The sequence below is a fragment of the Plasmodium malariae genome, assembly GCF_900090045.1.
Source record: "Plasmodium malariae genome assembly, chromosome: 4".
NCBI classification, from domain to species: Eukaryota; Apicomplexa; class Aconoidasida; order Haemosporida; family Plasmodiidae; genus Plasmodium; species Plasmodium malariae.
This window is the reverse complement of record NC_041778.1, coordinates 1,055,239-1,068,630: the sequence shown is the minus strand read 5'-3', so window position 1 is coordinate 1,068,630 and position 13,392 is coordinate 1,055,239. Positions and strand designations below refer to the sequence as shown.

General features: G+C 19.5%; 1 protein-coding gene and 1 pseudogene across 1 annotated transcript, besides 1 other annotated feature; both read left to right on the top strand.

The window, feature by feature from the left end:
* Window positions 1-2,488: 2,488 nt before the first annotated feature.
* PmUG01_04031000 lies at window positions 2,489-3,483 on the top strand (annotated as a pseudogene).
* Window positions 2,489-3,483: a sequence feature (tryptophan-rich antigen, pseudogene).
* Window positions 3,484-8,450: 4,967 nt separating this feature from the next.
* On the top strand, window positions 8,451-9,985 carry PmUG01_04030900 (Plasmodium exported protein (PHIST), unknown function; the record flags this gene model as incomplete). Its single annotated transcript, XM_029003312.1, has 2 exons — window positions 8,451-8,687; window positions 8,807-9,985. 2 exons carry the CDS (start codon window positions 8,451-8,453, stop codon window positions 9,983-9,985), a joined length of 1,416 nt encoding a protein of 471 aa, XP_028859758.1.
* Window positions 9,986-13,392: the final 3,407 nt, after the last annotated feature.

Below are 13,392 nucleotides of genomic sequence, written 5' to 3'. Positions count from 1 at the left end.
TAAAATCATCTATATATCTTTCATTCCTTTCTTCTTTTATTCAACTATACCAAAAATTATAATATTAATGTTTCATAACTAATCTGATATGAACTATTAATATTATATTTTATTTTAACGTAAACAAGTTCAGTAAAACTATAAAACGATTTTATATATGCAGTTTATCCTTTATACACATCATTAATTCTTTATAAAACACATTTATAAATGGTTCATTATTTAAGTATTACTTTTTAAATTAACAAATGCTATCAAACATTTACTATAATAACAAATTATTAAACAACAAATTAAAACATTTTATATCATATCTAAATTTCAATATCTATAATAATAAGCGCCATCATACTTTTACAAAATCATTCTACTATATTGAATACTGATAATAAAATAAAAATTTTGATACATATAGAAGAAATAAATATGAACATTACTTTTCCTAATAAAATAATATTTATATCACCTATTACTATTTTGAAAAATATATATAATTAAAATTTATACTAATTGATTCTTAATAAAGTATTATTCTATTCTGGTATAGAAAAATACATACATTAGAGAAAAACAATCAATTTTTTCCTTTTTTTTCTAAAAGTAATTCTCCTAAACATACAAGAACATTATTAGTAAATATATTCGTTTTTAACTTTTTTCAAGATTTTTTTTTTATTTTTAGTATAAAATTACCCCTCTATAATTCAGTGTGTTTTCTGTTATACTATATTCATGGGCTGCATTATCAGTTAGAAAATTTTTTACATTAAACCATTTTTTTAAAGAATTGAATTTTTAACTAAAATACTTAAAGTTTTAAGAATATAAAATAAGTATTATTAATGATTTATAAAATGTTACTAAAAAGGAAAAACTAATTATAAATAATGCTATTAATGTAACAAACATCAAATTACTAAATCGTTGTACTATACTTTTTGTGTTGTAACTATTTTACATATATTTTAAATTATTATTTTTCGTCATCACTATGTAATCAATTTATAATGCAATATGTAATTTTTTAAAAATTATTTGTTTCTACTCGTAAAATAATTTTTTTTTTTTTTTAATTTTGTTTTGTCATAATACAAAAAAAATACATTAAAATTTTTTTAAATTGAAAACCTTTAATATATTAATAAATATAAATCCCTTATTTTATAGTTTTTTTAGGTTAATTATTTATATCAAATAATGTTCATGTTTTATAATGAAAATATAATAAGACAGCGCAAACGGCTTTTAAAACCCGTTTTTGTATTATAAATTCATTATTAGTAGTCATCAAAGACAGACAAGTTTTGATGCTTTATTATTTTCCTCTAAAATATATCATTATTTTTATTATTTTTTAATAACAAAATTATTTAATCAAAATAATTTAACCAAAAATATATAAATAATGATTTTTTTTCTGATTAAACAATATCTCAGGATAATTCATAAGAATTTATTTTCTTTGCATTAATATATAAATCAAGTTCTGAAAAAATAATAAAAAAACTTAGAAAAAACAACGTAAAAAGTTAAAAAACAAACACCGTAAAAAATGTAATAAAAAATGACAAACAATAAGAGAAAATGAAATAGCTAATACACAATTAAAAAATGAATTTAAGTGAATATATAATGTATGAAAAAAAGGATTGAAAATAAGGGGAAAAAATACTCCATTTCATATATTAAAATTTTATATTTAATCTAATAATTCCTCTATATAATAGTTATCATAATTTATGTTTATCCTTAATAAAAGTTTAAGTTTTATTTTTGAATTATTAATTATTATTCTTATTTTTCTACTTTGTTCTAAAATTATTATAATAATTTTTTTTATGTACAAGTATGATATACCGTAACAACAGTATTTAAAAGAATAAAATAAAAAATAATTAAAATATAAACGAATGAATAAAAATACTAAATGTATTAATAATAAAATATAACTTTTATTATATATGGATGTTAGAAAAAAAGGAACAAAATTACATTAAAGCTCTAAGTTTGTTATAAATTATACTTGAAGTTTTACATTAAACTCCAATTTTATTATTTTAAAATTAAATATTTTTAAAACAAAAAAAAAAAAAAAAATACATGAATTTAATTATTACTAAAATTATAAATGATGAGAATAAGTACATAATCAACTATATAATAACTTTAAGTAATTAAAAATAAAAAATAATGTGCAGTGTATTAATATGGTGTTACACAAAAAATATAATTCTTATTAGAATTATAATTTTAAAAATTTATCGTCCTTATGTTTTTTTAATCGTAAAATTTTTATATTATTATTTCTTTTTTCTGAATATTAATTTAAATATATTTTTTTAAGCTATTTTCAATTTTTTCATTTTAATTATTTTCATATTTTTCATTTTAATTATTTTCATATTTTTCATTTTATAGTATGTTCTTACAGAATTAAGTATATTCTTGAAATTTTAATAATATAAAATAAAACTAAGACTTGTTAGTGATGAAATTAATATTTCTTTTTATATCGGCATCTGTTGCCGTATTTAAATTATAGTTCGCTAATTATTCACAGGATACCCAACAATTGGTAAGTTAAAACATCTTTAATAAATATATGTAAATTTTTTAATAATGTTTAATAATTAAAGTAATTTAAAAAATAATTTTCTTTTTTAATTTGTTATTAAGGTTGTTACTGAAAAAATATAGCCAATAACTAGTAGTTCTTGTGAAACAAAAAATACAAAGTTACCAGTAGCATTTGAAAGACATCTTTCATTAAAATTAAAAAAAGCAAAAGATGCTAAAATTGCTGAATGAAGGAAATGGTTTTTTCCATGGAAAACACAAATATTAAAAGATTTTGAAAGTGAAAAGAAATGTTGACTTGAACGCCAAGATGTAAAATGGGATGATTTTGTAAAATTTTTAGATAATAATTGGATGTATTATAATCAGGATATGGAAGAAGAATATGTAACAAATCATTATGATGTATTCAAAAAATGGAGTGATGATGTGTGGATAAAATGGTTTAAATCATATGGAGTAACTTGAAATATAAATATGAAAAATAGCTTAACAGATGTACACCCCCCCCATATAATAGATATGACATCAAAGTTGACTGCGAGGTATAATATGAAGAAAAATCAATGGGATAGAAAGGAAAATTATGTACTTACAGAATGCTATTGGAAAAAGATAAAACCACATACATAAAAGCGAGATCGAAATTATTCCACGTTATTTAAAAAATATAGTATTTGGAATATGCGTAGAAAAAGAGAAAAAGGTGATTGGTTGAATTTAATCAACCATGTTAATGGAATATACGCTTCTAAAACTTGAAGTACGATCACACAATGGAAAGAAAATAATAGTATTGCCTATAAGTATTGGTTGGTATTCTTTTTTAAGAAATGGGCACAAAATAAATAATGGAATGTATGTCTTGAAGTAAAGAACATGTACTGCTGTGGTGAATCTGAATAATAAAAAAATGTATTATAATAAATTAAATGGAAAATTGTTGTAAATACGTGCGGTACATAATTGGAAAAGTATTTATTTATATGCAATATAAATTAAGAATAACATAAATGAAATTGGAATAATAGTAAACATATAAAATATATGTATATAAAGCACTTTTTATTTATAGTACGAAATAAATTAAATACATTATATATTTCTTTAACTTAGAAGTTGGTTATATGAATAAAAAAAAAAAAAAAAAAGCCATATAAGTAAAAACCTAAAATGAAAAGGTTAATTACGTATGAAAAATTAAATAAACTCAAAATTTAGAACAGTTATAACAATGGTGTCTGTTAATTCCATTCATAAAAGAAATGCATAATATTTTATTATTTTAATTTAATTGTGTTTCATATTTTTGCACTTAAATAGTTAATGTTCTATGTCTAATTTTTTTTTTTTGAAAATTATATCTTATTAGTGTATTTATTTTCATATATTGCAATATAATTCTGCTATTAGTTGGACATCTGACTTAACTAAATTTTTTTTTTTTTTTAATTTTAAATTTATAATTAAGCATGTGATCATTTCTAATCTTATATAAAATTTCATAAGTATAAATATCTCATTAAAGTAATTTTTTATCTATATAATTTTTCAAGTGTACTTGTGTATAAAGTATATAATTTTTTTACCATAATAATGCTTCAGCTGCGCGAGCTCATTATATAATTATATTATACACAAAATTACACCTAATTTATTGATAATACGTATAATCATTTTTTCATTAAAGTTTAAACATTAATGTTTAATCATAATAATGATTATGCGCCCTTTTCATAATGCTATGGTAAAATGTATATATATATATATTATAAAATTTGTATTATTTTATTTGAATATAAACTGATTAGATATTATATACTTGATCATTATTATCATAATGAACTTTAATGCATATACATTTTCTAATTCATCTTTTTATTAATGTTATATATCTTAATCGGTAATATGGCATTAAATTAAAATATTTATTTTTTTTTCAGCAGAACTTGTTACATTATCTAATATTTTACTTCCTTTTTTTTTTTTTTTTTGATTATTCTGAATATTCCTCTTAAAACGTTTTTCTTTTTGTAACCGTTTTCAATACAAATTAATATCATTTAATTTTCTTTATTTTTTTAAAAAAATAAAAAAAATAAGAAAGTGTAATTATTACTTTTTTTTCCCATTTCTCAGTATATATTATAACTTAATACTGCAGATTAACGAAAATGAAAAAAACTTACGGTATTTTATATATAAAAGAATGTGTTAGTGGAAGAAGGTTAAAAAGCAGCAGTGGACCTAGATGCCCAATATTACGAACATAATAAATAGTGCACGAATTGGAGTAATATGAAAATGCCACGTGATAATACCATTTTTTATTTTTATGTTGAAAAAATTCGATAAATACGGATAAAGGATTCACAGAGAAGTTAAACTATTGATAAAAATTGTACAATATATAAAAAATTCATATAAACTTAAAAATATAAGAGCATAAAAAATGTGGAAAAATGGATAAACCTTTCTTTTTTTTAATTAATGAAAAGCATTCCTTTGTTATAATTAAGGGGTAAATAATAAACACTGGAATTTGAAGCTTATGAAAAATGAAACTTTAAATTAGAAAGAAAATCCAGATGAAACATATGGATGTTTTAGCTAAAATAAAATATATAAACCTTCATAAAAATTTCCTATATTTAATAACTAAAGTTAGTATATTTAAAGGGTTCAGGATTCAAGCTTTAAAAGTTTATGTGTTAGTTTTAAGGTTGATATATTTTGCATCGCATCTTTACATTTAATGGAAAAAAAAAAATATAACGATTGTGAGAAAAATCATAAAATATATGTTAAATAGCTATTTTGGTGAATATATACTACAAATAAATAATTTTTCGATGTATTATAATGTGTTAATGATAAATTAAAAAGTTTTTAAAACAATTAAAATTATAAATTATACTAAAATTTTTATAAATAGAATTACATATCTGTTTAGTATATATTAAAATAAATTCATAATTAGTATTAAAAAAAGGTAATATATTAATGCTATCCAAAAATTATTTAAATAAAAAATGAAGATATCACATAAAAAAACAAAACACATAACTTATATAATTTTTTTAAAATAAGTCATTTATAGTTGTTATTTCGATAGCTGTGTTATATATCATTAGTAAATGCATTTAGAATATCTGATGTACTTATTATATAAATGTGAGTATAACGTCACTGTTATTTCTAAGAAATGAAATATAAACTTTACAATGTTCAAGCCAAAGTAAAATAAAAATAATTATATCAATTAAAATTATGTAAAGAAACTATGAAGTTTATATATATAAACACATAAATCAATTAAAAATGGTCTTCAAATAAAGTAAATGTCCAATAGAAAGTGCGTAAATTTAAATTTGAAGATGTACATATATATAATGAAGAAACATTACATATTTTAGGAGAAATAATAAGTATTTATTCTAAAAACTATATGTTTTTAAAAGATTGAGAAAATTGAAGAAACATTTTACAATTCATAAATAGTTTAATGTTTATATTATTAACATTTATTGCTATAATTCTAAAATATATCAAGTTTTAGGATTTATTGCTTTAATTTATTTCAGTCATATTACTATGTTGTACACACACGATATACTGTCTTGTCTAATATGGCATTTTCTTTTTTTTTTTTTGTTTCAAAATAAATTGTTATAAAAGATGAAATTTACATTATTTCATTAAACCTTTTATTTTTTTTTGTTTATGTAAAATAAAATAACTATAATAATCATAATAAAAATAATAAATATACGAAAATTTTGATTAAGTTCATAATTATATAGAATGAATACAAAGACTAAAAGCATAATTAGAGTTAACCATTTTAAAACCAAGGTGTGTTTTTGAATAAATGTCTAGTTTTTACTCCTTTTTATTAATTTTTTACTAAATTTTTACTAGTAGCACTTTTATTACTTTCATGAGATTGTATTTTTATTTTTTTACATGTACACATACTACATTTATGTATTCAAAAAATGACTAAACCTTTTATCTTTGAAGAATTTTATTATAATATTTCTTAGAGATAATTAATTTTTCTAATTTTTCAATTTCTTTTGCAATTTACATTTCATATTCTGTTAATTTATTGTGAAAATATTCCTTTATTCTTTCAGCTTCTAATGCAAAATACTAAATTATTATTTTCTAATGACTTCATAAATTCTTTAAATTGCCTTTTCTTTCAAAGTTATATTTCCAGACGTACTACGGAACCTGAGTATAATTCTAAAAATTATAAATATTTATTTATATTTATATTTATATTTATATTTATATTTATATTTATATTTATATTTATATTTATATTTATATTTATATTTATATATATATATAGGTTATAAATTTCAAAGAATTTTTATTTCGATATTAGTAAAGCTGTAATAAAAAAAAATTTATTATAAAAGATAACCATAATATAGAAAGTTTACATAAGTTTCTTCATTTATTGCTTTTTATTTTTTATATTATATAACTAAAACGATGTGTCATCAAAAATTAGAAGACTACACATAAAGTATTCATAAAAAGCAAAGAAAAATTCTTTCTTTGGTGTCACATGTTTTTGCGGGTTCATTTTATTCTATTCCAAAAAATTTAATAATTTTTGTTTTCTTCATTTTAAATGAACAAATAATGCCCATGCAATAACTTTTTTCAGGAGAAATTTATATTTTAAAACAAGAAGTTTTAAAAAATATGAATAAACGCTGTAGTACACTTGTGAAAATATTTTTTATGTTACTTAAAACGGAAAAAAAAAATTTTTTTAAGTATTATTTATATTTTAATTTATATATTATAATTCTAGATATTAACATCAGTGTTTCTATACATATACTTCAAGTAAGAGATACTAAAGTACGTTCTTTTTTATATATAAATCAAAACATATTATATTTATTTGTTCATTTTTCTCATTTGTCACAATTCAGAAAAATAGTTATATTAAGAATAAAATATGGAATAACAATAATTTCTGGATGAAAAATAATTTGTTGCAAAAATATTCCAATACTATATTTAACTTTTTTATTTATAAAAATAAATAGTTAATTATTACTTTAAAATATGGTAAGCGAAAAAAGAAATATCAATAGAACAAAACTATATACTGATATAGGTAAACCAATTAAATGTTTGCATGTATTCTAATAATTTAATAAATATTTGCAACTCCTGTTTTTTTAGAACAAATATGGTTGAGTTGTAAATGATGATTTTATATAATGAATTATAATAATAATTTTTGGTGCATATGTACTTTTGTTTTTTTTAAACCATTGTTCTGTATTTGTTCTTTTATAATAAAAGTATAATTATTTACTCTTTTTTTTTTTTAATGAATGAATAAATCATTATAACTAATTTAAGTAATTGGCAAAAAAAAAAATATTAAATTTTAATTTTTTAAGAATTCCTTATACATTCATAAATCATAAAATATTACTGTTATTTATTTTTTTAAATATTTTTGATAAATTAGTTAAAATAAAGCGTGTAAAAAATACCAAGTTTTATCTCCACTGCATTAATAAAAAAAAAAAAAAACTAATATATATATATATATATATATATATATATATATATATATATATATATATAAGGTGTTGTTTATGTTGTAATTAACTTGTAGCAATGTTATAAACTATTTTTTAAAATGTTCATAACAGGTAGTTCATCGTTTATTTTTTTTAAAATAAAAAAAAAGTATATATATATTTTGTAGCAATTCTTAATAGTAAAATTAAATAAAATATTTTTACATTTGCATTATTAATTAATTTTTATGATTTAATTAGAATAATTCATTCTTGTATCTTAATTAAAAATTGTTTTCTGTCTTAATAATGTATATATCAAATATGGAACGTTGTAATGTAAGAATTTTTGCTTTATCAAGAAAAAAATCCTTTGCTGTTAATGAACGGAATATTAACTATTATTTTACAAATTCTTTAGAAGGGACAAATAAAAAATCTAACAAAGGAAGTATCAAAAATTTTGTATTTTCAAGATTTACAAATGTACTCTTTCTTGTACTATTGTTTTTTTTAATGAAAGTTAGACTAAACACAATTTCATCAGTACAAACACATTACTTTCTTTTCATTAATCCTCATCCTTTTTTTTTTTTTTTTCTAAATAAAGCTTAAAAATTGCATTAACCTTTTTTCCCTAATTTTATATAATGACACTTTTACAGAACAATTCTGTGTATAAAGGTACTATAATATCACAAATTCAGTACAGTAATAGGTACGTAAGAAACTTAGCTGTATCATTTAATGAACAAGCTAATCAAAGTAATCTAAGTTGCAAAGATTCTAATCGTAATGTGACTGATAATTCATTATCAACAGAACACAATTATAACAGTGGTAACAAGACAAATGTATTAGACTTATTTCAAACAGTAGATATACCTGGTGATAGCTGGATTACACATAATAATCAAATGGAAAATTTTTCTAAAGGTTCATTGAACACATATAATAATCAGATGGGGAATTTTTCTAATGGTGCAATGAACACATATAATAATCAGATGGGAAATTTTTCTAATGGTGCAATGAACACATATAATAATCAGATGGGAAATTTTTCTAATGGTACAATGAACACATATAATAATCAGATGGGAAATTTTTCTAATGGTGCAATGAACACATATAATAATCAGATGGGAAATTTTTCTAACGGTGCAATGAACACATATAATAATCAGATGGGAAATTTTTCGAACGGTGCAATGAACACATATAATAATCAGATGGGAAATTTTTCTAACGGTGCAATGAACACATATAATAATCAGATGGGAAATTTTTCTAATAGTGTAATGAACACATATAATAATCAAAAAGACAGTTCTTCTGAAGATGCATCATATACGAGTAATAATAAAAAGAAATATTCTAACAGCCTTTACAAGACAAGTGAAAATAGAAATCCTAAGGGGTCAAAATACTACGAAAAACTATCTGAAAAGGAATTACAAAAAGAAATAGAAAATTTAAGTGAATATGTTCATATTAGGGATATGTTTAACATATATAATAGATTGGTCTCTATTGAAAAAGATAAATTTCATAATATGCTGAAAGATTTGAGTAATTATTGGGAAGATCTAGCAAGAACTATTAATTTGATGGGAAATTATAAGACCAGAATATGGCTCAAGGTCTATAGGGACATGTTATATGAATTATATAATACTGAACAACAGTCATTTCAGATATTAACTTTATCAATAGAAGATGAAAAATTTTTATCGTTCATGTTTACTGAAACTATAAATTCAATTAAATCTTTATGGGAATCATTTACAAATAATACGGAATGCCACTGGAAAGAATATCTAAGTAAAAATGCTAGCTATTAATCTAATTAAAGTTCCAGCTGCATCTAAAAACAAAAAAAATTACATACTATTATTTTTATATTACTAAAAGAAAATTCATATACATATATTATATATTGGTTATAGATATCTGTGCTGACAGATCATAATAATTTCTCAATAACATAATAAAATTACTTAAATATTAACATATATTAAGTATTATATATTTATTGGGTCGAAGGTTTTATTTTTTTTACTTAAAAATATATGAAGAATTTATATATTCATTGAGATCTCTAGTTCCTTTTGTTTATAATTTATATTACATTTATATAAATGAAAAAAACGAAATTGAATGTGATTTTTTATTTTATTTTTTATGAATTGGAAAAATTGAATATAAAAAAGTATTTACAGTCCCATTTTTTCTATTTTCATTATCATGGAAAAATTCTGTTAAAAATGTATCACATGTATATATATATATATATATATATATATATATATATAGGTATGGATAAATGTTTAAATATTTCTAATTTTCTATTTAAATTTAACTATAAGCTTCATATCATATATGTGTTTATTTTTAATTCGTATATCACATTTATGTACCCAACAATGTTGATAACTCATTTCGTTAGTTAATATATAAACTTCTTAGCTTATATGTATGATGATTTTGTACATCACAGCTAATATATATCATAATGTGAAAAATAAACTATTGTGGGAATCATAATAAGAAAATTAAGGTATAATTTATTTTTACAACTCTAAAATACATTATATATATAGTTATTAAATTATTAGGTAGAAAACACATCATGCCTTTGTTCTGATGAATTGCAATTTAAATAATTTAGTTCACTTAATAAATAGACAAAAGTAAAATATTCTATAATAAATAGTCGTAAACATTTATAAGTGACTCTAAAAATATAATAAAAACTTTATAAAAAAATGAGTAACAGGTTAAAGGACAAAAAAGTACAGGTTGTATTGTGTGCAATGATAGACTCACACAGTTATAATATAAACTGTTCATATATATTCTTCATTATTCGATCTTAAAATTAGTGTCTTATGTATATTTGCTTTTAACTAATATTTATATATTTTCCTTTGTATCAAATTTTCTAAACTCTTATAATTAATAACGGTTCATAACATAAATTGTTAAGATTGGAGTAAAATGAAATAAAAATAATAGAGTGCACTTTGAAGTAGTATAATTATGTATACATATAATTCCATCCATGTAAAAGTTTATTATGTCAACTTAAAAACAAAAAAAAATGATCAAGTAAAAAAAAAGTTAAAGTAATAATATTAAAATTCACGAATTCGTAAGTTTAGTTTTTTTTTTCTTTTTTTTTTAAAGCTAGGTATTTTAAAAAAATGCTATTATATTGTAAGTATATTATCAATTTATAATAAAACAGTGAATCTTTAAATTATTCGCTTAGATATAAAAACAACAGAAATGGCTAATATTTTTATTATTTAAATTGATTCAACATGAAAGTAATAAAAATAAACATATTATATTATTTACATGAATTTCTGTTATGGTATACTATGTTTATAAAATTAATTATCATACAAGCCTTTGTTAACATAAATATTTACAACAATTCTTTAATAAATACTGCAACTACATATAATTCCAATATAAAAAAAATATTCGCATATCATTTTTAAATAGATGAATATTGTCATTACTAAAATTGTAACAATTAACATTTTGTAGTTCATTGTAAAATAAAAATTTAAATTAATGATATTCTCCTGCTTTCCCATTTTCCTTGTATTTTTGTTTTTTTTATTTATTAAAATATATTATAATTTACATTAACTATATAATTTATTTTTACTTAGCTGTAATGTTTACATTCATCATTTTATATTTATTTATTGCACAGTAATATCATATCTTCGTCAATAAATTTATTAACCGTCCTATTGTATTTCCTTCTAAACCATTTATATATTTCTTATATTTATGCGTATTAACTTTAACTATTTTATGTTATTTTTAAAGGTTAAAAAATAATTAATATATATATTATAAAACTAGTAAATAGAATTTAGCGTCACTAATAAATACTCAACTTTATATATATCTATTACAATTCAAGACACTGGAATTATATATGAATGAAGAACTATATATAAAAATAAGTATGTTACTTTTTAAAAGAACTTTTTATATTTTAGATTTTCAAAATAATTACAACAAAACTATTTTAATAATTTACGAGAAAATATACTAATAATTGATAAGTTTTTTTTTCAATTTGCAAATATATTATTTTTTATTTTTTGACTTCCATAACTCATATTTTCATTTATCGTACATTCTTCCATGTGTTCTTTTTTGAATTTATTTTTTAAATTTAATGTTCCTATGCAAATTAATTATATCAAAGTCCTTTTTCCCTATTATTTTTAACAAATTTTTGTTCAATAGCTTTAGTTATTAAGATTTAAATTATTAGGATATATTTTATTAGTATATAACATCCATTATATTATTGCACATTTTATATTTAAAATTTTGAGTTATTAAGAGATAATTTTTTTATTATTATTTATGAACTAATAACACTAGATTCATTTTAGTGTTACCGAATTTATTACGATATTTTGGCTTTTTTCATCATTTTTATTTAGGTAAAATTCCTAAAATTCTGAATAAATGTATTTGCTTTATCACTTATTATTTTTAATCTGCTTATTATTTCTTTTTTTTTAATCGGAAATAAAATTCATATTGATGTACAAAAATATATTCATACTACAAATAATCCTAACCATGTAAACTGCTTTCGAGTTATTTAATTAATTTAAAAATGTAATATTGAATTATTACACTATATAAAAATTTTGACTTTCATTTAATTACTTATGCATTATTTTAAATTTTATAATGTAAAATAATTCGTTAATTATATAAAAATGGTAATTTTAACTAAAATAGTATGTTAAGGGAAAATTAAAGATTGGTTTCGTTTAAATTTAACAGTAGGAACAAAAGTAGTTTCTATTTTACATTCTATGTGAAGTCATCAAATGAAATTAAAAAATCGAACTATAAAACCATTAAAAAATTAAATAAAACAATAATTTAACTTGATAATATAATTCCTCTAAGAGTTAATCAAAAAAGGATTATTAATAATTTTCTGGAATGTACACATTTAATTTATTTTACCATATAAAATTACCCATTAGAAAAAAATATATCAAAAACTAACAATGTATTATAGTGATTTTTACTAAAATGAAAAAAACTTAATATTTTATATATATATTTTTTTTTTTATATTAATATTAAATGTAATTTCCATTTTATAAAAAGAATTTTAATTAAAAATTAAGTTTATCTATAAAGGTTTTTTAATTATAATTATGTTCGAAAAAAAATAAATTATAATCTTAAA